General features: G+C 42.4%; 1 protein-coding gene across 1 annotated transcript in view; it reads right to left on the bottom strand.

Annotated features, from left to right (window-relative positions):
• The window catches only part of HIF1A (hypoxia inducible factor 1 subunit alpha), a 133,282-nt gene that overhangs the window by 55,656 nt on the left and 51,403 nt on the right, over positions 1 to 26,223 (bottom strand). The window contains exon 6 of the mRNA XM_033951175.1: positions 17,930 to 18,132. Coding sequence (XP_033807066.1) covers positions 17,930 to 18,132 — 203 coding nt within the window. The remainder of the gene's footprint in view (positions 1 to 17,929; positions 18,133 to 26,223) is intronic.

The raw sequence follows: 26,223 nt of genomic DNA, 5'->3' as shown, positions 1-26,223 counted from the left end.
GCCTACAGGATGTGCCTCTCACCGTGAGAGGCATGTCCTGTAGGCAATCAGCAGGTGCTAGCGCTTCTCCTCCTCCCCAGTGTCTCACGGCACACCTGAAATCTCAAGAGGCACACAGTTTGCGATACACTGCACTAGAAAAAGGGATACCACCAAATAGGATACAAAAATAAGCTTTTCTAGTTTCTTTTCAAATTCAGATATACAGTTTTAAATGTTCATTTGCAAAAGTAGAAACTATTTTCTCATTAAATACAGTCATTGCACATCTCCCTATTACATAAGGAGTAGCAGTATTAAATATTTCACAGTACCTGCCATAATTAAAAAAAAAACAAAACTTCTTATTCACACACAATTCAAAAAAATTGCTATCATGTTGGAAGTCTACCCCCCAAATAGTCTCACCTACTGCTGCTCAGCTAGTACTGGCTCTCAAATATTTTAAATGCTTAGCTATATCTATGCTCACTTAAGAAACTGCCTAGTGAGAACAATACAATAAAACAATAAAAATGTGCAACATGTAGATGCATAAAAGCTTCTGTTTTTAATACAAATTAGAAGGCTGGCCAAACTATAGATGAACTAGCCTTTTCTTGAAAAACACATTAGATAAGAGAGGTAGTTTTACCATACCTCCCCCCCAACAAGATGGGGGGTATGGTAAACATGTGCATTACCATTCCTTCTGCAGCCTAATTAACATGTTCTGGACCATTTGGGGAGGGTGAAAGGCAAAGGGCAGGAAAGAAACGGTACAGAACACATCGATTAAAATAATATCCAACGCTAAAAAGTTTGACCACGTATCTCCCTTTGTTGATTAAAGCTCATTGGCTATCAGTTGAACACAGAATTACTTATAAAATTCTATTATTGACATTCAAAACTCGATTTAGTAACCTTCCTGAATTTATTAACACTTCTTATTCCGTACACACTGCAGAGATCCCTTCGCTCCGACAAAGAGAACCTGCTTACCATTCCCTCACTAAGGCACATCAACACCATGTGTCCTAACATCTTTTTAGTTACTGCTCCCTCTCTCTGGAATTCTACCCCAAATTATATAAAAGAGACGAGACACCCCTAAATTACTTTAAGTCCAAACTAAAAACACTTCTGTTCAATGATGCCTTTGGACTATTACAATCCTTTTAAGGACGACTCAATGATTTCACTTCCTTTTGTTCCTCCCTTTTTTGTTCTTTTCTTTCAAGATTGTAGTTCTCCCCCTCTTCCCATTGTTCATTTGTTTTACTTTATTTTGTCTATCGTACTAATCATCTCCTGTAATATCTTATTTATTTAGTTATATTATATATATTTTATGTTATACCTTTTAGCAAATGTACAGTACACTGCCTAGAAGTCTGATTAGGCAGTATAACAAATTTTTAATAAACTTGGAAACTTGGATAAACTTAGGAAAGAAACAGGCAATATTGCTGCAGTTAGAAATGGGGCATGTACATTATTCCAATATTTATGCCTTGCAGCGCTGGAGGGGAAGGACTGGAATTATCCTTTCAACCATCTTCCTTATTTACAATAAGACAAATACACACATGATTCTGCTTCCTAAAGCTATTACCTCACTCACACCAAAAAAGAAAAAAAAACAACCCGTTGAGTTGCTAAAGGAATGAGGCAATCCTGGTGAACAGGTGGGCAAAGAAAAATTTCAACAACGCAGTAAAATCCATCTAATGAGGAAAATAACAGGACTGGGGGGGTAGGGGGGAGGAGGCAATTCATGCACAAAAAAATGGAGAAAGGCAGAGGAATAAAATCCACAGGGTTATGAAGACACTTTGAAGAAAACAATGAACCGACATCTCACCATGATTCTGAGGCACAAACATTTGCTTTCATCTCTCAACTGTGTTGGGAGACTGCTCTAGTTATCTAAGAACATAACATAAGAACATAAGAAGCGCCATCTCCGGATCAGACCTTCGGTCCATCAAGTCCGGCGATCCGCACACGCGGAGGCCCCGCCAGGTATACACCTGGTTTATTTATAGCCACCATATCTTTATATGCCTTTCTCAAGGAGATATGCATCTAGTTTGCTTTTGAAGCCTGGGACTGTCGATTCCGCAATAATCTCCCCTGGGAGAGTATTCCAGATGTCCACCACTCTCTGTGTGAAGCAGAACTTCCTGACATTAGTCCTGAACTTGTCCCCCCTTAGCTTCATTTCATGTCCTCTTGTCCGTGTCAAATTGGACAATGTAAATAATCTTCTCTGCTCTATTTTGTCGATTCCTTTCAGTATTTTGAAGGTCTCGATCATATCCCCCCGCAGTCTCCTTTTCTCAAGGGAGAACAATCCCAGTGTTTTAAGTCGATCCTCATATACCAGTTTTTCCATACCCTTCACTAGTTTAGTTGCTCGTCTCTGCACCCTCTCCAGCAGTTTTATATCCTTCTTTAGGTAGGGAGACCAATGTTGGACGCAGTATTCCAAGTGAGGTCTGACCATTGCCCTATAAAGCGGCATTATTACTTTCTCCGATCTACTCGAGATTCCTTTCTTTATCATGCCCAACAATCTATTTCTAATTAATAATAAACATGAAAATCTCAGACCCAGAAACCCGTGAATGGTGATTTCACCATAATGAGGTTCTTATTGGGGGACCATCATAGATTTTCACAGTCCCCTTTTACCATCCTTCTAAAATTTGTGTACTAAATCAAAAGATGAATAAACCATAAACAAAAACAAACACTTATCTGTGAATTGGACGGTTTGTTTAGCTGGAATGAACCTCAATGGTGATTAAGAAATTCTTATACTAGTGATATGTAAAAACAAACGCTGTAATTCCTTCATATTAAATGCTTATCCTTCCGACTCGAGTTTCGGATAACTTCCTTCTTCAGGGAAGGACTAAATCTCAAATCTCAAATTGGACCTGGATCCTCTGAAAGGGAAGAGCAAAAAGCTTTTTGCTCTTCCCTTTCAGAGGATCCAGGTCCAATTTGAGATTTGAGATTTAGTCCTTCCCTGAAGAAGGAAGTTATCCGAAACTCGAGTCGGAAGGATAAGCATTTAATATGAAGGAATTACAGCGTTTGTTTTTACATATCACTAGTATAAGAATTTCTTAATCACCATTGAGGTTCATTCCAGCTAAACAAACCGTCCAATTCACAGATAAGTGTTTGTTTTTGTTTATGGTTTATTCATCTTTTGATTTAGTACACAAATTTTAGAAGGATGGTAAAAGGGGACTGTGAAAATCTATGATGGTCCCCCAATAAGAACCTCATTATGGTGAAATCACCATTCACGGGTTTCTGGGTCTGAGATTTTCATGTTTATTATTAATTAGTATTAGAACTAAAACTGTGACTATAGAAGGAGTCGTTATAATAGTTTATCACAGGATATTTAGTAATTAGCTCTCCACATTAGATTGTCAACAATCTATTTGCCTTCTTTGCCGCTGCCGCGCATTGTGCCGACGGCTTCAGGGTCCTATCTATCAGTACACCCAGGTCTCTTTCTTGTTCACTTTTTCCCAGAGTTGCACCTGTCATTTTGTACTCGTATTCCTTATTCTTACTGCCTAAATGCATTACCTTGCATTTCTCCACGTTGAACCTCATTTGCCATTTCTCCGCCCATTTTTCTAACCGACACAAATCGCTCTGGAGTTCCTCACTATCCTCCTGCGATCTGATTGCCCGGCAGAGTTTTGTGTCGTCTGCAAACTTGATGATCTCACTGGATGTTCCGTTTTCCAAGTCATTGATATAAATATTAAAAAGGATCGGCCCAAGTACCGAGCCCTGGGGTACACCACTAGTCACTTTCTCCCAGTCAGAGAACTTCCCATTTATGCCCACTCTCTGCTTTCGGTTTTCCAGCCATTTGCCTATCCATCTTTGTATATCTCCCTCTATGCCATGGCTTTGTAGTTTCCTGAGAAGTCTTTCGTGTGGAACTTTGTCGAACGCTTTCTGGAAATCCAAGTATATTATGTCCACCGGCTTTCCACTATCAATTTGCTCGTTCACGGTCTCAAAGAATTGGAGTAAATTCGTCAAACACGATTTCCCTTTCCTGAATCCATGTTGACTGGGTTTCATCAAGTCGTGTGTGTCCAAGTGCTGAACTATGCTATCCTTGATCAGTGATTCAATCATCTTGCCGGGGACAGACGTAAGACTCACAGGTCTATAGTTGCCCGGTTCTCCTCTCGATCCTTTTTTGAAAATTGGTGTGACGTTTGCTTTCTTCCAGTCGTCTGGTATCTGTCCAGTTCTGATTGACAGGTTTGCAAGTTTTTGCAATAACTCTCCGATTTCAACCTTCAATTCCTTCAAGACTCTCGGGTGAATTTCATCCGGTCCAGGGGATTTGTCACTTTTAAGTTTGTCGATCTGGTAGTATATCTGATCCAAGTTCACTTCACCTGTGGTGAGGCTGTCCTCTATTTCTCCTGTAAACAGTTTCTCCGCTTCAGGTATTGTTGAGGTGTCCTCCTTCGTAAAGACGGAGGCAAAGAAGGAATTTAGTTTGTCTGCGATTTGTTTATCTTCCTTGATGTACCCTTTTATTCCCTTGTCGTCCAGGGGTCCCACTGCCTCTTTTGCAGGTTTTTTCCCCTTCACGTATCTAAAAAAGGGCTTGAAGTTTTTGGCCTCCCGGGCTATTTTTTCCTCATAGTCCTGTTTTGCATCCCTCACCGCTTTGTGACATTTCTTCTGATCATCTTTATGTTTGTTCCAGGCTTCGGTTGTCTTCGTGCATTTCCATATTTTGAAAGAGTCCTTCTTTTCTTTTATGGCTTCCTTCACCTGTATGGTAAGCCATGCCGGTTCTCCTTTGCCTTTAGTTCTCCGATCTTTAGAAATCCTCGGAATGTAGAGATCTTGTGCTTCTGCAATAGTATTTTTCAATAGGCACCATGCCTGATCTACTGTTTCAAGTTTGTCCACCATCTTCTCGAGTCGTTTTGTTACCATGGCTCTCATGCAATCGTATTTACCCTTTTTAAAGTTTAAGGTGGGTCAGACTGGAAAAAGGCAGTCAGATCCAAGATGGCCGCGAGCAGATGAGAGTGAGAGAGACGCCGCCAGAGACTCCAAGTAACAACGTTTACTCACAGCTTTATCGATGCCGAAAAGGAGAGGGAAAGGTGCTTCTGGAGCCTCGAGGCGCCCGGAGACTCCTCTTCAGATGTCCATGGAGGATTTCTTGCGGCGTCTAAACCAAGAGGCAGCAGCTGCATCGGGGAGTCGCCCGCTGGAATCGCCGGGAAGGAGTGAGGTCACGGCAAGCTTCCCTGGGCTAGAGTCCACTCTGAGCCCCGACGCCAGAACCCCGCCCCCTCAGCCGCAGCGTGCTAGCTCTCCACGGGAGAGTAGTCAGTCCGAGGAGGCAGACTTCGTCTCCCGGGAGGCTGAAATGGGCGAAGCACCGGAGGAAGAGGAGACTGCGGTGAGAACAACGAGGGAACATGAAATAGAACAAGGCTCCCAGAGGGAGAAGACTGTCATTGCTGTGGAAGCTGGGACAATGCAAGCAAGTATATTCTCTGTTCCTAAACCCATGAATGTTACCCTAGACTCTATTTGGGACTTGGTAATTACTCTGGGACAAACATTGTCACCACAAATTAAAGCACTAGAAGATAAATTCCTAGAACAAAGAAATGAAATAAATGGACTTAAACAGGAAAATACATTGATGAAAACTAATGTGGAAAAAATAGATAAAAAGATAAGTGAAGTAAATCATGTTCAAACGACACTGATTAAAGACAATATCAATCTTAGGAGAAAGGTGGAAATGATGGAAAATAATATGCGGTTGAATAATCTTAGATTTTTGAACTTCCCAAAGATTCCTTCTTTATCAGCAAAAGAAGTTTTGAAAAAGTACTTTTGTGAGGTTCTTAATGTTCCTAATGATGCCTTTCCTCCCTTTTCCAAAATATATTATTTGCCAACATCAAAAAATTCGGAAGAACAGCGTCCACCAGAACAACAAGGTCAGGGTGAACAAATGGACATAACATTATTATTGGAATCTTCAATGAGGGAGGTAGCTATTCCAGCTACCCTATTGGCTACGGTGGTTTTATCACCAGATAAAAATTGGATATTACAGCTTTATTTTAAGAACAGACATAAAGAATTTCTTGGATGTAAAGTTCAAATATTTTCGGATGTGACAAGGGAATCCCAGAAACGAAGGAAGGAATTTTTGCTTCTTAAGCCTGGGGTTGCAGCAATGGGAGCATCATTTCTTTTACGATATCCTTGTAAATGCATTGTAAAGTATAAATCTTGCAATTATATTTTCTTTGAACCTTCGCAGCTGACAGGATTTCTCTCCAGGAGGGGCCTTGAAGGGGATTAAGAAAATCTCAATGCATAAATTTAATCTTGGTCCATTCTCATCTGACCGCCTAATTTGTAATTTGAATTTCTCTTTTTCCTTTAAATAGTTTCTCACACAGGAACATCTTGGATCTCAAATTTTTGGGACTTTAATTTTGATTGAGTAAATAGTAATTTTGTTATATAAATGTTACTTCATTTGTTTTATGTTATGTTGACTTAATCATACTCTGTACAAGAAGTTTATTCTTGATAATATATTCAAAATAAATAAAGAATTAAAAAAAAAAAAAAAAAAAAAAGTTTAAGGTGGTGGTTAAGGTTTTGGCATGTTTCCTTTTCCCGATGTCCAGTTTAAAGTTGATTACATTGTGATCACTCGTTCCCAATGGAGCCCTGACTTCTACTTCTGTTATCAGTCCCTTGAGACCATTTAAGACTAAGTCCAAGATGGCGTCGCCTCTTGTCGGCTCTTTTACCATTTGCTCCAGGAAGCAATCCCCTAGCACCTCCAGGAACTTGGCCTCCTTGCCGCAGTTGGAGGCTCCTAGTTTCCAGTCTATTCCTGGGAGATTGAAGTCTCCCAATATAACTACATTGCCTGTCCTGCATACTTGTTTGATTTCCTCCATCATTTCTGAGTCAGTGTCTACCGCCTGTCCTGGGGGACGATAGTAAAGGCCAATTTTTGTATCTGCGCCATTTTGACCAGGAATTTTGATCCAGAGGGACTCCAGCTTCTCTTTCCTGTCTGTTGTAATCATTCCAACAGAATCTATTTCTTCCTTAACATATAGGGCAATACCTCCACCTTTCTGCCCTTCTCGATCCCTTCTATATAGTTTGTATCCCTGTAGTACTGTGTCCCATTTGTTTTCTTCATTCCACCATGTTTCTGTTATGCCAATGATATCCATGTTCTCATGTCTTGCTATCATCTCTAGTTCTCCCATTTTGTTTCCTATACTTCTAGCATTTGTATATATGCATCTAAGTTCCCTTCGTGTTACCTTTTTGGACCTTCTACTCTTGGCTGTCCTTACAGTTTTATTTACGGTATCCTTTACTGCTCCTTATTGATGTAGTTTAACTGTGCTGTTTGGCAGTGCAGCATTCTTGCCCCACCCACCTGGGTGATATCATTAAGCCCTACCGGAGATACAGGTCTTGATTCTGAGGTGTGCCACCTCAGGCACACTGCTGAAGGGGCATATACTACCTCTTTGTGAGCACCCATACGGCCTGTGAGGCCATGATATTCTGGCTTGAGGTACTGTTAATTCCTACTTATTTTATTCTATTTTTATCTCCTTGAAAATGTATTGGTTCTAAGTCGACCCCCAGTCGATGGCCCGGGCGACAGGATGCCCCGTAGAAGGAATTACAGACAACTACTCAGACACGGGAGGGGTCGACCACAAAGCAAATGAGGAAGACAACACAGCAGCAGAAAAGGATACCGTGGAAGAAACAGTAGATACTGCTAAGCTGAAAAAGTCCAAGAAGGTAACACAAAGGGAACTTAAATGTATGTATACGAATGCTAGAAGTTTGGGAAACAAAATGGGAGAGTTAGAAGCAATAGCAAAAAACAACGAACTGGAAATCACTGGCATAACAGAAACATGGTGAAATGATGAAAACAAATGGAATACAGTACTACAGTGATACAAACTGTACAGAAAAGATAGAGTGGGGCAGAAAGATTGAGGTATTGCCCTATATGTTCGGGAAGGATTAGAATCCATGAGAGAGACTATGGCGGAAGAGAAAGAGAAGCTGGAATCCCTTTGGATCAGGATTCCCAGACACAACGATGCTGACATAAAGATTGGCCTTTACTACCGACCGCCGGGACAGAGGGAGGAGAAAGACTCAGAAATGATGGAGGAAATTAAACAAGAATGTAAGACAGGTAATGTCATAATCTTGGGGGATTTCAATTTCCCAGGAATAGACTGGGACCTGGGAACCTCCAACTGTGGCGAGGAGGCAAAGTTCCTGGAAGTGCTAGGGGACTGCTTCCTGGAACAGATGGTAGGAGAGCCAACGAGAGGAAACGTCATCTTGGACTTGGTCCTAAATGGCAAAGGAAGTAGAAGTCACGGTCCCACTAGGGACGAGCGATCACAACATGATCAACTTCAAACTTGATGTTGGGAAAAGGAAAGGTACCAAAACCTCAACCACGACTTTAAACTTTAAACAGGGACGATACAACAGCATGAGAACCATGGTGAAAAAACAGATCAAGAAAAAGACATCGAATATGTTTTTTGGGATCCAATTCAATTGCAACAATTCTTAATATCTCGAGAACAGAAATGATTTTCTTCTTTTATGTTTACAAATGACTCAACACAGAGAATATAGGTGGTTTTCAGATTCCCAAATAGTATAGAATGGTTAAGATTCTTTTCGAATCAAAACCAATTCTTAGTTTTCTTCAATTTTTGTTGATTAGATTGTGGTATGCCTCTCTATTTATTGTGGGCTTGAAAAGGAATGTTTGTGTTTGTATATGATTGTCAAATTTGATGTAAGTTACCTTTATCCTCGATATCTTTGATATTGTAAACTTTTAAATTTATAAAAAAAAAAAAAAAGAAAAAGATGGGCAAAGTCATAACGGTGGAACAGGCATGGTCCCTACTGAAAAATACTATCACGGAAGCACAAAGCCTCTACATTCTGCAGATGTCCAAAGTAAAGAAAACCAAAGGCCAAAGAGGTGAAGGAAGCCATAAATGAAAAGAAGGACTCCTTTAAGACGTGGAAACACGAAAACATCCGAAGCTTGGAACAAACATAGAGATGATCAGAAAAAATGTCACAAGGCGGTGAGGGTTGCCAAAAAGGTCTACGAGAAGAAAATAGCGCAAGAGGCCAAAAATTTCAAGCCCTTTTTTAGATACGTAAAAGGGAAAAAATCTGCAAGGGAGGCGGTGGGACCGCTGGACGACCTGGGAGGAAAAGGGTGCGTCAAGGATGACAAACAAATTGCAGACAGATTGAATTCCTTCTTTGCGTCTGTCTTTACAAAGGAAGACACCGCAGCAATACCTGACACAGTGAAAGTGTTCAAGGGAGTCGTACAGGACAGCCTCACCACAGTAGAAGTGGACTTGGACCAGATTTACCACCAGATCGACAAACTTAAAAGTGATAAATCTCCTGGACCAGACGGAATTCATCTGAGAGTCCTAAAAGAACTGAAATTTGAAATCGGAGAACTATTGCAAAAACTTGCCAACCTGTCAATCAAAACAGGATAGATACCGGATGACTGGAAGATAGCGAATGTCACGCCAATATTTAAAAAAGGATCGAGAGGAGTGCCAGGCAACTACAGACCTCTAAGTCTCACGTCTGTCCCTGGAAAGATGGTTGAGGCGCTGATCAAAAATAGCACAGTCCGGCACCTAAACACACACGACCTGATAAGAGCCAGTCAACATGGCTTCAGGAAAGGGAAATCATGTTTGACGAACCTACTTCAATTTTTTGAGACAGTGAACAGACAAAATGATAGTGGAGAACTGGTGGATATTGTATACTTGGACTTTCAGAAAGCGTTCGACAAGGTTCCACATGTAAGACTTCTCAAGAAATTACAAGTCCATGGAATAGAGGGAGATATACTAAGATGGATAGGCAAATGGCTAGAGAACAGAAAACAGAGAGTGGGCATAAATGGGAAGGTCTCAGAATGGGAAAAAGCGACTAGCGGTGTCCCAGGGCTCAGTACTTGGACCCATCTTATTTAATATTTTCATAAATGACCTGGAAGAAGGAACTTCCAGTGAAATCATCAAGTTTGCAGACGACACAAAGCTATGCCGGGCAATCAGATCGCAGAAGGACAGCGAGGAACTCCAGAGTGACTTGAATCAATTGGAGAAGTGGGAAGATAAATGGCAGATGAATTTTAATGTGGAAAAATGCAAAGTGATGCATTTAGGCAGAAAAAATAAAGATCACAAGTATAGTATGTCAGGTGTAACTCTGGGAAAGACCGAACAGGAAAAGGACCTGGGTGTACTGATAGAAAGGACCCTGAAACTGTCAGTGCAATGTGCGGCAGCAGCGAAGAAAGCAAATAGAATGCTAGGCATGATAAAGAGTAGATCAGAGAAAGTTATAATACCGCTCTACAGAGAGCCATGGTAAGACCACACCTGGAATACTGCGTCCAGCATTGGTCTCCATACCTAAAGAAGGATATAAAACTGCTAGAGAGGGTGCAGAGACGAGCAACGAAGCTAGTGAAAGGTATGGAGAACCTGTACTACGAGGAACGACTTAGGAGACTGGAGTTGTTCTCCCTTGAGAAGAGGAGAATGCGAGGGTATCTGATTGAGACTTTCAAAATATTGAAAGGATTCGACAAAATGGAGCAGAGAAAGCAGTTATTTACAATGTCCAGTGTGACACGGACAAGAGGATATAGACTGAAGCTGAGGGGGGACAGGTCCAGGACGAATATCAGGAAGTTCTGTTTCACGCAGCGAGTGGTGGACACCTGGAATGCTCTCCCAGAGGAAGTAATTGAAGTAAACTAGATGCACATCTCCTTAAGAGTGGCATACAGTGATAGGGATAAGGGTAAATTAGATGCACATCTCCCTTGAGAAGCATACAGTGATATGGGGACTAAAACTATGCCAGGGTACCCCTGGCGGGGCCTCCGCGTGTGCAGATCACCAGACTGATGGACCTAGGGTCTGATCCAGAGATGGCAATTCTTATGTTCTTATGTACTGTGTACTCGTTCTTGCAGGTCATGTCAAAAACCTTCAAATCCCTTTAGAACTTCTTTTAAGAAAAATTATTTTAGACTCAGCTGTTTTTAATAATATTTCTATCCCCTATATACCCTACTATTATTTTAATGCATTTTTGGTTTGTAATAAGTCTGTTATTTTGATTAGGGATTTAGACTTAGGGATTACATTTTTTGTTGAGATCTGGTTGCGCGATTCCTCTGAACCCATATTAGTAGATCTTCATATTAGTATGCCCACCATAACTTCTTAAATACTCCTCAATTAATCAGAGGCAGTGGGTTGGAAGTAATTTATATATTATGTTTAAATATTTCTAAAGTTAGATTGTGTTAGATTCTGCGCTGGTGCGGAGGCCATATCGGAATATGGAGGTACGCCTCCTTGAGATCGAGAGACGTGAGGAACTCTCCCGGTCTTACCGCCGCAATAACCGAGCGCACCGTTTCCATTCGGAAATGGCGCACGCTGAGGAATCTGTTGACCCCTTTGAGATCCAGCACAGGTCTGAAGGACCCCCCCTTCTTTGGTACAATGAAGTATAGGGAATAGATACCGCGGCCTACCTCTTCCGGGGGCACCGGTACCACCGCCCCCAGATCGAGCAGCCCCTGAAGTGTCCTGCGGACCTCGGATCCCTTGGCCGCGCCACGGCACGGGGACACCAAGAAAGAATCTACGACGGGAGCGGCGAATTCTAATTTGTACCCTTCGTGAACAATGTCCAACACCCATTGGTCGGACGTGACAGTGGCCCACTCCGCCCGGAATGCCGAAAGCCGACCCCCTAAGGGCAGGGCGGAGGGAGCCAAGCCCCCGTCATTGTGGAGGGCGACTGGCTGGGGTACGGGCCGACTGCCCTGAAGAGGGTCTCGCCGTACGAAAGGAACTTCTCTGCTGAAACCGAGGTCTCGAAGCAGAGAACGGGCCAGAAGCAGACCTGGAAAACGGTTTACCAGCCCTGGCCCGCCTAACATCCCGGAAACGCGGTCTAGACAATGCGGCCCTTACCGGGGGCCTAGCCCTGTCCTCCGGTAAACGCTGCGTTTTGGTATCCCCAAAATCCTTTACCAGTTTATCCAACTCCGCTCCAAACAACAAACCCCCTTTAAACGGGAGTCTCACCAGCCGGAGCTTGGACGCCGCATCGGCCGCCCAATGACGGAGCCACAAGGACCTGCGTGAAACCACAGACAGAGACATCTGTTTCGCAGACGCCCGAATAATATCATACAAGGAGTCCGCCAAATAAGCCAAGCCGGACTCCAAATCCGCCAGTTCCGAAGGGATAGTACCCCCAGACTCCAGTAATTTATCGGTCATCCCTTGTGACCACTGCAGACAAGCCCGCGCCGCGTAAGAACTGCAGATTGCGGCCTGTAAGGTAACTGCAGCCACTTCAAAGGACATCTTTAGGGAGGCTTCAATCTTTCTATCCTGTGCATCCTTAAGTGTCACGCACCCTTCTACCGGCAAGGTAGTTCTCTTAGTCACCGCTGCCACCAGAGCGTCCACCCTAGGCAATCTAAACCTGTCCAGTTCGGTCGGTTCGACCGGATACAAGAGCCTCATGGCCCTTGCCACCCGCAAACTGGCCTCCGGCGCCTCCCATTGCGCCGAGATCAGCTCCTGCATGGCCTCATGGACCGGAAAGGCCTTAGACGGCCTACGTGTACCTGCCATCAGGGGGTTACCGGACCCCGTGGCAACTTCCTGAGCAATATTCAAACTCTGCAAAGCTTTTGAAATAAAAGAAGAAAGCTCCTCTCTATGGAACAACCGGATAGCCGTAGGGTCATCCCCCTCCCTACCCGGGATACTCTCCGTGTCCCAATCCAATAGCTCCCCTTCCTCCAATGACTCAGGCAGGGAGAAAGGAGATCTGGGCAAAATATCCACCGCCTCCGCAGACACTAGCCTGCGCTTCTTAGCCCCCTGCGACTGCCCCGGGGATCCTGCTGCCCCTGCCGTGGGTCTAGCCTCTGTCCCCTCCCCCCCCGTAGAGGTAGAGGGTACCGCAAGGGACCGCCCGGCCCCCAGCCCCGGCTGGGTAGGCTGCGAGCGCTGGAATTGAAATGCCTGATGGAGCAACATCACAAATTCGGGCGAAAATGCACCCCAGCTAAGAGGCACTCCCCCGCCCTGCTCCGAGCCGAGGGGAGGGGCCGCGCCGGCCTCCAGCGCTCTCGCCTGTTCCCCCGCCGCCTCACTCTTGTCCTCCGTGGCCGAGTCCTGCAGTAACCCTGCATCGGCTCCGAGCGGTGGGGACATTGCGCAAGACTCCCGCACCCGGGACATGGCCGCCTCGCAAGCCGCCAAAAACGGGTCGTCTGCCGGTGCTTCCAAGCACCCGGCAGAGCAAAGACCCGACCGTGTTCGGCGCTTCCCACAGCGCGAACACAGCTGACCAACTTCTGCAGCCATTCCCCCTCGGCCTGACCAAACAGCTCCGACGCGGTTTTTTCTTTTTTTTTTCACACACGCGGCGAACGCCGCCGAATGACGACTCCGCCCCCCCAAGACGCCCGGCACCCGGGAAAACGCGACCACACTCGAGGAAGGAAAAGAAAACACTCACCCGGTCAGCCGCTTACCCCCGAAGCCAGGCAATCATTGGTAAATGTACTGCATGCCAAGTGAAGCACAGCACGGCTCAGTACAAGCAGGAAGGCCTCCCTTTTTTTTTTTTTTTTTAAACTGGAATGAAGAAGCCAGCCACTCCTGCACCTGGAAAGGAACCCCTCTATCCAACGGAGGGGAGGGTGGAGCAGGGACCTGGGAGGGCCCAGGTGTACCTCCCAAAGCCGGCACCAAACAGCCAGGCACCCCCACCTACTGAAGAGAACTAGTCTCAACAGAGGAATCCTACCGGAACACCACTTCAATCTATCCTGCAGCAGGCAGAGACCAGGAGCTAGAAGGATAGCTCCAACCCTGCTGGGAGATAGAGCAAAACTGAATCAACAGAAGGAACACCAGGCTTTAAGGCCAACTGTTAATCAGTTCTCTATCTCCACCTGCTGGTCGATGTGAGCTATACCCCACTAGTCTCTGGATTCATCTGCTGCTTTGCTATGGAATTAGGGATTACATTTTTTGTTGAGATCTGGTTGCGCGATTCCTCTGAACCCATATTAGTAGATCTTCATATTAGTATGCCCACCATAACTTCTTAAATACTCCTCAATTAATCAGAGGCAGTGGGTTGGAAGTAATTTATATATTATGTTTAAATATTTCTAAAGTTAGATTGTGTTAGATTCTGGCCAGGAATTGCTGCTCTGCCAGCTATCTGGCGACACCTCATACCCTCCATTGGTATTTTACTAGTTTATAGAATACCAGGTTCTTGGCCAACTAACTATATAAGCTCTATTTAAAAAATTTGAGGACTGATTTATAAAAATGTATTAAACAATCTTATAACTTATTCCATATGGTCCCCTTCAAAGTACTCTCCTTCCCTATATATATTCCATGCTACCGATACAGGGCAAGCAATGGCTTCCCTGTGTCTTTCTCAATGACAGACTATGGACTTTTCCTCCAGGAACTTGTCCAAACCCTTCTTAAAACAGCTACGCTATCCGCTCTTACCACATCCTCTTGCAATGCGTTCCAGAGCTTAACTATTCTCTGAGTGAAAAAAAATTTCCCCTTATTGGTTTTAAAAGTATTTCCCTGCAACTTCATCGAGTGTCCCCTAGTCTTTGTAATTTTTGACAGAGTGAAAAATCGATCCATTTGTACTCGTTCTACTCCACTCAGGATTTTGCAGGCTTCAATCATATCTCCCCACAGTCATCTCTTTTCCAAGCTGAAGAGCCCTAAGCATTTTAGTCTTTCCTCATACGAGAGGAGTTCCATCCCCATTACCATCTTGGTCGCTCTTCTCTGAACCTTTTCTAGCGCCAGTATATCTTTCTTGAGATAAGGAGACCAGAACTGAACACAATACTCCAGATGAGGTCACACCATGGAGCAATACAGGGGCATTATGACATTCTTAGTCTTGTTGACCGTCCCTTTTTTAATAATTCCCAGCATCCCGCTTGCTTTTTTGGCCACAGCCACACATTGGGCGGAAGGTTTCATTGTATTGTCTACAATGATACCCAGATCCTTTTCTTGGGCGCTAACCCCCAAGGTGGATCCTAGCATCTGGTAACTGTGATTCAGGCTATGCTTTCCAATGTGTATCACTTTGAATTTGTCCACGTTAAATTTAATCTGCAATTTGGACGCCCAGTCTTCCAATTTCCTAAGGTTCGCTTGCAATTTCCTAAGGTTCGCTTGCAATTTTTCATAATCCGAATTCGTTTAACGTTTAAATTCAAAATCAGCAAATTGAAACTTAATAGGACTATCATAAAACAGTTTCAAAAATACAGTGGTACTTTGGTTTACGAGTGCACCGGTTTGCGAGTGTTTTGCAAGACGAGCAAAACATTCGCAAAATCGGCGCCTTGGAAATCGAGATTTCGAGAATCTCGAAAGCCTTGAGCATGCGCAGATGCTTAAGTCCCAGCAAAAAGGAGGCAGATCTTCGGGCACCGGCATGTCCTGTGCATTGGTGTCTGTGCCGGGTGCCAGATGGGGGGGTAAGCGATGTGTTCAGGTGGGTGGATGGGTGCGGGGGGGATGTCAGATTGTGGCGGGGGGGGGTGCCGGATTGGGGGGGGGGGGTGCCTTCGTGTGTGTGTGGGGGGCAGCAATGCCACTGGCCTTGGGGGTGTGGGGGTGGGTGCGAAGGAAATCAAGCGAGTTTCCCTTATTTTCTATGGGGAAACTCGCTTTGATATGAGTAATTTCATTTACGAGCATGATTCTGGAACAAATTATGCTCGTAAATCAGGGTTCCACTGTATATCGTATATACTCGAATATAAACTAATCCGAATATAAACAGAGGTAACCTTTTTTTTCTCCCAAAAAAGGAGGAAAAAAGGTTGACTCAATATAAACTGAGATTAGTAATATAGGTATGTGAGTGTCATTTGTCAGGGATCATTCCATAAATAATCACTAATTTTTCAGTTGGGGCTGTTTCGAGTCCCAAAAAATTGAAGGAGAGCCAACAAATATCTTCTAACTTGAAGCCATGATACCAACCAAGTTTCTTAACTTCTATCCCCATTAGAACACCTGGCCTCAATCACACGTGAAGAAACAGAAAAAAACCCTCTTTAAATACAAACCAATAAAAGTAAATACTATTGTACACAAACGAAATCCTGATATGCCAGACTCTGCACAGAGACTTTACAAGAGAAACAGAAAAATGCATTTCTTCCTGAACAGTCCAAATATAAAAACAAATATAAATTTTCAAAACTGACATATTTCAATCACTAAATTGAAAATAAAAACATTTTCCCTACCTTTATCATCTGGCGATTTTATTTTTCTGGTTTTGTTCTATCTGTGCTCTTAACTCTATTTCCAAGGCCTTTTCTGTTTCTTTCCTCTCCTTCATTTTTGGCACTACATCCATCTTACTGCTGCTAAACTGATTTTTGGTAGGGCCAAGTTTGACCATGTAACACCTTTGATGATTCAATTGCATTAGTTGCCTATCAAGGCTAGGATTGCTTTTAAAGTTTGTTGTCCAGTTCATAAAGTTTTAGCAGAATTTTCACCGAAGTCTCTTCTCAAATTAGTTCAGTCAATTGGAGCAACCAGATAGACTTAACAACGATTTCTAATTCTAGCCGTTTCATCTGTATAAGACATTCAATTAAAGTCATCTAACAAATCATTTTTGTCAGTGAAACTTTAGAACTCTTTACCATATTCTGTACATCAAAATAATGACTATTCACATTTCTTAAAATTCATTAAAAGCTCATTTTTAATGATATTCTCTAAATTGAGAAAGGTTATTGTACAATTCTACTGTAGTTATATGTTGGTTTTGCCTTGCCACCCACTTCAAACCTTTGTAGGGATTAGGCGAGATTTACATTCAAATACAAAATAAGAACTCAACACACAAGCAAGATCCCTATCCTGACTGATAAAAAGCTGGATGACAGAAAACCAGAAATAGTGGTAAAAGAAACAAACCATTATTATAGAGGTTTCAGCCTCAAGCAATTACTCAGTGAGTCGCATAGAGAGAAGATTCGAGTACCAAGAAATGCCACAAGCTTGAAAAAATAAGACGCACCTGAATAAGTTACCTATACATGTTACATCTTATGAACTCCAGAAAGCTGTCTTTGGCACAATGCAAGTACTATGGCAGTAAATTTGAGAGACTGAGATCATATTCCACATATTCTGTCTTAAGAATGAGGTTCATTGCTGTCTCAGTATGCACAAAAATAGTCCATAAGGAAAAATTGCCCCCAAGATAAAGCTTAGAGGATAGCATTGGTGTCATCCACAGGTTAGGGCTTGTCGAGGGGAGGGTGAGTGAAGAGGGGGACAGAATACAATGGCAGAGGAGGACTATAATATCTATGCCCAATTCCAGTTGCATCACATTTGCCCTCCAAATTAATCTGTTTTACCTTTATTCCATAAACATATTCCAGGCTTTCTTGAATTATGTTCATTTTCACTCAATAGTCTTCACTGGGAAACTGATCCCTGCATATACATACCCTTTCCTCAAAAGAATTTATTCTAATGTTATTCTCAAATCTATTCTTTCCAACCTGGGTACTGCATTATAACCATTTGTTTGAGAATTTTTTCCACTCACAAGATGCATCATTATCCTTGTATATTTTGCACTTGGAGTTGCAGGAAACAATATAAATCACTGGAAATACCTTTCATCACAATATGAAAATTTCATATCCAGACTGTGTCGACTGAGAAAAGTCTTCTTGTCCAGAGGGACCTCAATATTGGATGGATGAGGGATGGGTTCACAGATCAGCACTAAGCAGGTCATTGGAGGAGTTTTATAGCCACAGCTGGACTGATTATCACAAGTGTCATATACACGTATATGCCCAGTACAATGAAGAACCTATAACGATAGAAACATTCACATTAAAGCAGCAGTACTCCAACATTTTAAAAATTTTCTGTTTTATATTTAGAAAAAATATACTAAAATGTTTTTGGAATACTTAAAATAGGATTTTCTTCAAAAGAAAGAAGTGCACATATGATGACAAATGAATAAATAAATCTTGTAAAATTACAAGAACATTTGTTCCAAGCATTTTATTATTTTGGCTTCTCTTGTTTACCTCTGGCTCTGCCTCAGGGTCCAGTCCGAAACCTTTAATGACTGAGTTCAAAGCAATTCCTTGAGTATGGACAAATTTTGTACATTTCTACATGTGTCTGTCATTACACAACTAGATTGAATATGCCAAGTAATTAAAAAAATTGTCTTAACGGCCATATTAATATAACCCAGTCACAAACCAAAAAGAGGGAGTTCAAAAAAATCCCACTCAAAAAAGGAAGTGTCATAATTCAGTGGGAAAAACAATCCAGTATCTGGATAAACACAAGAAGTTTATTATCACAATACCTATTGAGATACAGTGGTGCCTCACACAACGAACTTAATTCGTTCCAGGAGCAAGTTTGTTATGCGAAAAGTTCGTTATGTGAAACGCGTTTTCCCATAACAATACATGTTAAAAAAAATAATTCGTTCTGTAGCATAAAATATGCTAAGATGACATAAAAAAGATAAATTTTTGGTTATTATTTTTATTTAGATACATCTAAAAACATAATTGTTTTTTAAAACAACACACATTTTTTAAATTTAAAGACAGAGTAAGTAGAGTCTAATTTTACAGTGAGAGGGCAGAGTCTCAGCGGCAAAAACTGGGACTTAACTGTTCATTTTTTTTTTTTTTCTACCATGTTTCCCCGATGATAAGGCAGGGCCATCAAATAAGACAGCCCCCCCTTTTTAGAAAAAAATGTAAAATAAGGCACCCCCCCGCAAATAAGCCACCCACCGATACCTGCGCTTACCCGAATCGGGTGGTACGGTGGGTGACTCCGTGTGGTCCCTGGCACCCCCGACACGATCGGGGCAAGAGGGAGCTCAAGCCCTCTTGCCCCCCCCCCCGACTCCCCGACACGATCGGGGCAAGAGGGAGCTCAAGCCCTCTTGCCTCCCCGACTCCCCGACACGATCAGGGCAAGAGGGAGCTCAAGCCCTCTTGCCCCCCCGACTCCCCGACACGATCGGGGCAAGAGGGAGCTCAAGCCCTCTTGCCCCCCCGACTCCCCGACACGATCGGGGCAAAAGGGAGCTCAAGCCCTCTTGCCCCCCCGACTCCCCGATCGTGTCGGGGAGTCGGGGGGGCAAGAGGGAACCAGGCGGAGAGAGGGCAGTTAAGCGCAGTGCCTGCGCGGAAGGATGCAGCTCGGGCGACTTCGTTGTGTGAAACGAAGTTCGTTGTACGGATCAAGACATAAAGTTCGTTGTGCGCAGCGTTCGCTGTGCGAGGCGTCCGTTATGCGAGGCACCACTGTATATCTAAAACAATCAACCAATACAGAGTCATCAATAGTTAATAGTATAACAAATGGGGAAAACATAATACAAAATAATCCAATGCTGTTGATAGCAGACAAATAGGGAGGACCTATACAGTCCATGTTTCGGCAATCTGCCTTCTTCAAGAGTCCTAATGGAGCCTCAATTTGTGAACAACCACTGGGAAAATAAGACTTTTATTCAGAATCTGATGACTTTTTCAAAGTAGTGTCCTTCACATTCAATATATTTTTTTGCAACGATTCAAAAGACATGCAGTAGACTTTTTTTGCAGTAGACTCTTAGTGCTGCGGCTGTGACATTTCTCACTTCATCATCTGAAGAGAACTTATTTCTGTGCAGTTCTGTATGCTTGCTGTAATATTTCAAGAGTTTCATTACAGTTCTTTCCAAGTTTAACACAAAATTCAATCACACACCTCTAGCGTACTCTCGGACATGTCTTCCTCATCTGCCATGATGAAACATACGAAGTTCTTCCTTTTGTTGTGACCCAACAACGAAGACTAGACAGTCCAACTGCAGGTTCAGAAACGTTGATATATGAGCTTCACAAACCCAGCACAGCATTGCCATGTCTATTTCTTGGAAAGAAAACCAAACGCAGTCTCATTACTTTTCAAATCAGCCCTCGTACATATTTTTTGGCTAACGCCATGAAACAAATTTCAAAAAACATAACATCCGCATATTGTTTGTCCTCCAGTGTCTGTTGACAAATAGTAGTTCCACTGTTATATTCATTTTCCAATGGTTGTTCACAAACTAAAGCTCCACTGGGACTCCTGAAGAAGGCAGACTGCTGAAACATGGACTGTATTGGGTCCTCCCTATTTGTCTACTATCAACAACATTGCATTATTTTGTATTAGGTTTTTCCCATTTATTATACTATTAACGACATTGGATGACTCTGTATTGGTCAATTGTTTTAGATACCTCAATAGGTATTGTGATAATAAACTTCTCGTATTCATCTAAATTAGTGGTCTCAAACTCACAGCCTGGGGGGGCCACATGCGGCCCGCCAGGTACTATTTTGAGGGCCTCGGTATGTTTATCATACATAATCACAAAAGTAAAATAAAATAAAACAGTTTCTTGATCATGTCTCTTTAGCTATAAATTACAATATTATTATTAAGACTTAGCCAAAAGGAAAGACATAAACTATAAAGAGTTTTACCACATGCAAAATTGTCATTTCTTTAATAAGATATTAACTATTTTTCTGAGGCCCTCCAAGTATCTACAAATCCAAAATGTGGCCCTGCAAAGGGTTTGAGTTTGAGACCACTGATCTAGATACTGGATTGTTTATCCCACTGAATTGTGCCACTTCCATATTAACTAGAGCTATTTCCAGGGTTCTTCTGTTGTGTCACTTTAAAGTGGATATTAACAGAATGGAACTGGGCTCAGACAAAATATGCTCCTGCATCACTCCCAACCCTGTCAATACAGAGTAAATAATTAACAGCACAGTGAGCTATAACCCAGTGTTTCTCAACCTTTTCAAGCTAAATACCCCCCTAAGCCTAACAAATACCAACCGAGTACCCCCAGTCAAACTCCGTCCCAAATCCGCCCAAACTCTGCCAGACTCTACCCCCTAATAATACTAATTGCAATACAATTTCTTCCATCTATTTTTCATATATACACAATATAATCTTATTAATACATAATGGTAACCACAAAATTAAAAAAACAAAGCATACTGTACGCAGAGAAAATGTTAATTATCATTTATATTCGAGGTTTTTTCAATGTCGTCAAGGCAGATGACTTTAAAATATGCAATGTCACCTCAGTAACAAATATAGACAACTGATATATAGTCTCAAAACTGACATTTTGATCACTAAATTGAAAATAAAATAATTTTCCCTACCTTTCTTGTCTGGTGATTACACGAGTCTGTGGTTGCACTTCCTTCCTGCCTGCCGCTGAAGCCTGCCTACCGCCACCGATGCGTCCTCCCCCGCCACTTGCCCACTCCATTTAATTACCCCCCCCCCCCCGCTGCTGCCACAACTCTGGGAAAACCCAGGCACGTGCAGCAATTGCACGCCGCCAGCCCACAAGCCTTCCCTCCAATGTCAGAAATGACGTTGGGGGGAGGGGGGAGCATGTGGGCTGGTGGCATGCAATTGCTGCACAGCGGGGGGGGGGGGGGAGGGGAATAATTAAATGGAGCGGACGGGTGATCAGCCCACGTACCCCTAACAGGCTACCCCTAACAGGCGGTCTGCGTACCCCCTAGGGTATGCGTACCGCAGATTGAGAAACCCTGATATAAAACCTATCTGAATATTAGAATAGAAGATTGCAATGTAAATGCACTCTATATTAAAATTTACATATTTTGATTTAAATTTTAGTACAAGTTGTGTTATGGTTACTGAAAAATTTAGAATTATAAAAATGGCCATTATTAACATATACTTTTAAGTACTACCAAAAACATGAAACTATTTCATGTTTGTGCCTTGAATTCTATGAGGCCAAAGCAAAAATCTACTGAGGACAGAAGCATACAGTTGAGCAGTCTACATACTCAATACCGGCTGCATGATGTAGAAAATGTTTCAGTGCTTAAGTTGCACAGTAGGTATCAGCACATAGCATACTTAAAAGTACAGTAAGAGGGTTATTAGATAATTTATGGGCAAGTTTTTCATTTGCTTGCCAAAGTCTATATCAGGCAAATTAATATGAGAAATATACCACCATGTCTGATGAGGCACAGAAGGGATAGCTGAAGGGATCCTAATGCTCCCCAATTTGACCTACTGCCCCCTACAGTTTTCTGCACGACCCCCATTGTCCACAATTGTCTGTAATTCCGACTTATTCTTACTTCCATGAAAAATGGCAAGGTGTACCATGCAAGGTCAGGCACTGCCATATTTTATTTTTTTAAACATGGTTAAGACGCAGGAGCGAGTGAGCATCTCTCCTATCTCATCAGAGTATAGAGAAGGTGAAGGGTGCTACTAGACATTGAGGATTTTATTTTTAATGTCTGGGTGGAAGGACACCAGAGCCATACAGAAAGTTAACAGGGGCGGGGAGGGGTAAGAGTGGACAGGAAGAAGTGAGGGAGGCCACTATCAGAGATTTTGAAGGGGGGGGGGGAAGGGAGGGAGAAAGAGGGAATTTTTTTTTAATTATCACCCTTACTGTCAGTATGTGTACTAACCACACTCATTCACCAAAAGGAAGTGAGGCATTTTGCAATGAGCTGCAGATTATTGCTTTAACTTCTATGCTCAATGCTTACTGCATTGCTGAGATATTTTTTCATTAAATTTTGCAATGGAAGCCATAGGCACATGGCTCTATCATGTAGTTCTCTGTATTACCCCCATTGTGCTTTATCCACAATGATTTCACAAATGCATAGAATTATGTATTTGATTCTAGTAGAAAAGAAAATCAACAAACCCAGAGTTAAAAAAAAACACACTGGCATACAGTGATTTTTTTGTGCTCAAATTTCTACTAGATAACTGGAAAATAAACACTTTATAAACCGTCAATTTAAAAACACCTAAAATTAGAAAACCTACTTAGATTTTAGTCATAATTTATACTTAACAGTGGAAAATTAACTTCTTGGAATCTGAAGCTCTTTATTATGTGTTAAGGTGAAATTTATTCTTACCTAATAACTTCCTTTTCTTGAGTCCTGCTAGTCCAGTCCAGACCAATGGGTGATGTACCTCTCTCTACCAGCAGTTAGATCAGATTCTCCACCTCTTATTTCACTGACATTACTCATATGGGGAATGAAGCAACCTAGAAAACTTCAGTTTGAATACACCTGAACTATGGCTAGAATATCAAACCCAAGTATATACATGAGGAACTAATAACATCCCAGCAACCCCATGCAGACTTTAAAGAGAATTAAGAGACTTATTCTAATCTGATCTGGTATTTATGTGTCACGCAATACTTATATAGGTTGAAGGCGACTTACAGCGAGAAAATAAAATATTTTAGAATACAAAAAGATCAAGGAGGGTAAAGTGGAGGGAATTACCGGGAGATTGCGATTAGGATAATACCTAGACATTAGAGTTTGAAGATTCTTAATAACAGGGAACTATTTCTATGTAGGGGAGTATTACGTCAAAGATCTTTGGTCCAAGCGCAGATGGAAGCATTGTACATGTTGAGATCTTTATTAGTTGTTGAGAAGCAGCGTGGTTGGTGGAGATATTGAGGTAGTTGGACTTAGATTTAACGAGCAGGCCAACCTATCAGAACCACTTGTCACAATGTCTTTTCAGATGAATATTGCTAAACCGAAGTTTAAAAAATTGTTAGATAAGAACAAAATTCACCTTAAACATTAAGAGCTTCAGATTCCAAGAGGTTAATTTCTCCAATTATGACTAAAATCTATGTAAGTGTTTATAAATTGATAGTTTATAAAAGTGTTTATTTTCCATCTATCTAGTGGAAATTTGAGCACCAAAAATCAGTGTATGCCAGTGTTTTTTCATAGCAAGGTGGCATGGAATGTTGCTATTTGGATTTATGTCAGGTACTTGTGACCTGGATTGGCCACTGTTGGAAACAGGATACTGAGCTAGATTGACCTGTATAGTATGGCTATTCTTATGTACCTTTGGAAGAAAGAATGGTATCATTCTGGAGACACAAGTTGGCTGATTAGATAGGGATTTCTGTATGAGTGCGCTTGGAGCTTGGTTATTCTTCTAATCATGAAAAACACTACCATAAAGGTCATCAAGTTCAAGTCCTTAAGAATGCTCAAAAGGATCGAATGGCAGTTTGGCAAGAGAAGACAGTCAAGCTGAAATCCCAAGCAGGCATCACTTCCCTCAGTTCTGTCTGCCTAACCCCACCCTTACAAGAAATTAACTACATCCAGTTGCGTCACCAGAAGGCCCACTAATGGACCATCTGAAGCATGAAAGTGCTGCAGCCCGAACCTTCAGAGAATTAAAGGCCAAGCCTAGCTCCAGAACTTGCTGCATAAAGGCCAGGATTGAAGAGAGGTACATGTATAACAGAGATAACGCCTACTCCGAGCACTGATCCTCAAAGGTTCCCCATACGCTGACATAGGCCAGGGAAGTGGAGGAGCACTGTACCTACACAAGGGTTGTGACCATTAATGCCAAGAAGTCCTTGCAACTCGGGTGCTGCCTTTCAAGAGCCAAGCCATAAACCAAGTTATATCCATATCTTTCATTAGAGCCCAACAGCTGAAATTAGGTCCACATACCAAGGATGCCTGTGCCAATCCAGGATTACCAGAATGACCAGGAAGGCAAGATGCCACCTTTCAAAAGGAACCAGCAGATCAGGAGCCAGTGGGGAAACAGTTTCATCTTCAGCCAACCAGAAACAGGGCACTGATCCTTGCTAAGTCCCGGTCCTTTCTGAATAATATTTTATATTGCTGCTGGAGGTCATTGAGTTGAACTGAGGATGACCCCAGTGATCCACAAGGATCTGAAAGATCAAGAGTCTCAAACTCCAGGATCCCTGCTAAGAAAATTCAGTTGCGCATTGTCCACTGCTGTAATGTGGGCTATCAAAATTACTGTCATATGACATTATGTCCAGGAGCAAATCAGTGCCATCTCTTTGTTGATATGTACCACTGATATACATCATCACTGGCTGTACCATTGCCTGACATCACTAATATCAGCTTCCCTTGAAGTGGTTAGAATTAAAGGAGGGCCAGTCAGACAGCTCTCACTTCCAAACAACTGATGTTCCAGGGAGCCTGCTGAGGCAATCACCTCCAGGCCAGCAAGGAAAAGGGATTACTGAGAAGTACAGAGAGGGTGCATAGAGACTGATTTTAAAAAAGGGGTATCCTACTGATAATGTTTCGGGAGGGGGGGGGCACGTTGGCTTTTGGTGGGGTATTGTCCTAGTGATAATGGAGTTCTTTTCTGCCTTTTGGTACTTTGTTCCGATTGTACACTGCTGGATTTTTCATTTGGTAATAAGGTGGTATATTAAGTTTAATAAACCTGTAAACCTGATCCAGAGAGTGAACTCCTCAGCACTCCAAATTCACATTGGTGGTAAGAACCACCTGGTCTAGCATATACAGTGGAGGCCTCCTGAGAAAATCAGCTAGTGAATCACACCAGGCCAGGCAACAAAGCTCTCCTAATTTCAAACTGCTCAGACCTAGGGGACCAGCGGGATAATAGCAATTCGCTGCCAACAGTCTTGAATTGGCCTTCTACCAGGGGACAATATCCAACATCATTGCCATGAGCCAGAGGAACTGTTGGTAGTCCCAAGCTTGAGGAGATTTCTGTGCACAAAGTGTCCTCCTTCTGGACCTGGAGTTTGTACAACTACAATGAGTGTAAAAACACCATTCTTCTGTTAGTATCTAATAGGACCCCAAAAAACTCCAAACTGGGGGGGGGGAAACCCCAGTTGACTCATTTTTGACACAGTCCACCACACAATCAGGGCACTTGAGCAAGGAAACAAGTTTGCTCGAGTCTGGCTCAAGGTTGACTCAAATCAAACAAATATGGATAAACCCGAATGCCCTGCTTGCACATATAA

Source organism: Geotrypetes seraphini, chromosome 7 (assembly GCF_902459505.1).
Source record: "Geotrypetes seraphini chromosome 7, aGeoSer1.1, whole genome shotgun sequence".
Taxonomy (NCBI): Eukaryota; Metazoa; Chordata; class Amphibia; order Gymnophiona; family Dermophiidae; genus Geotrypetes; species Geotrypetes seraphini.
This window is presented reverse-complemented; position numbering and strand designations above follow the sequence as displayed.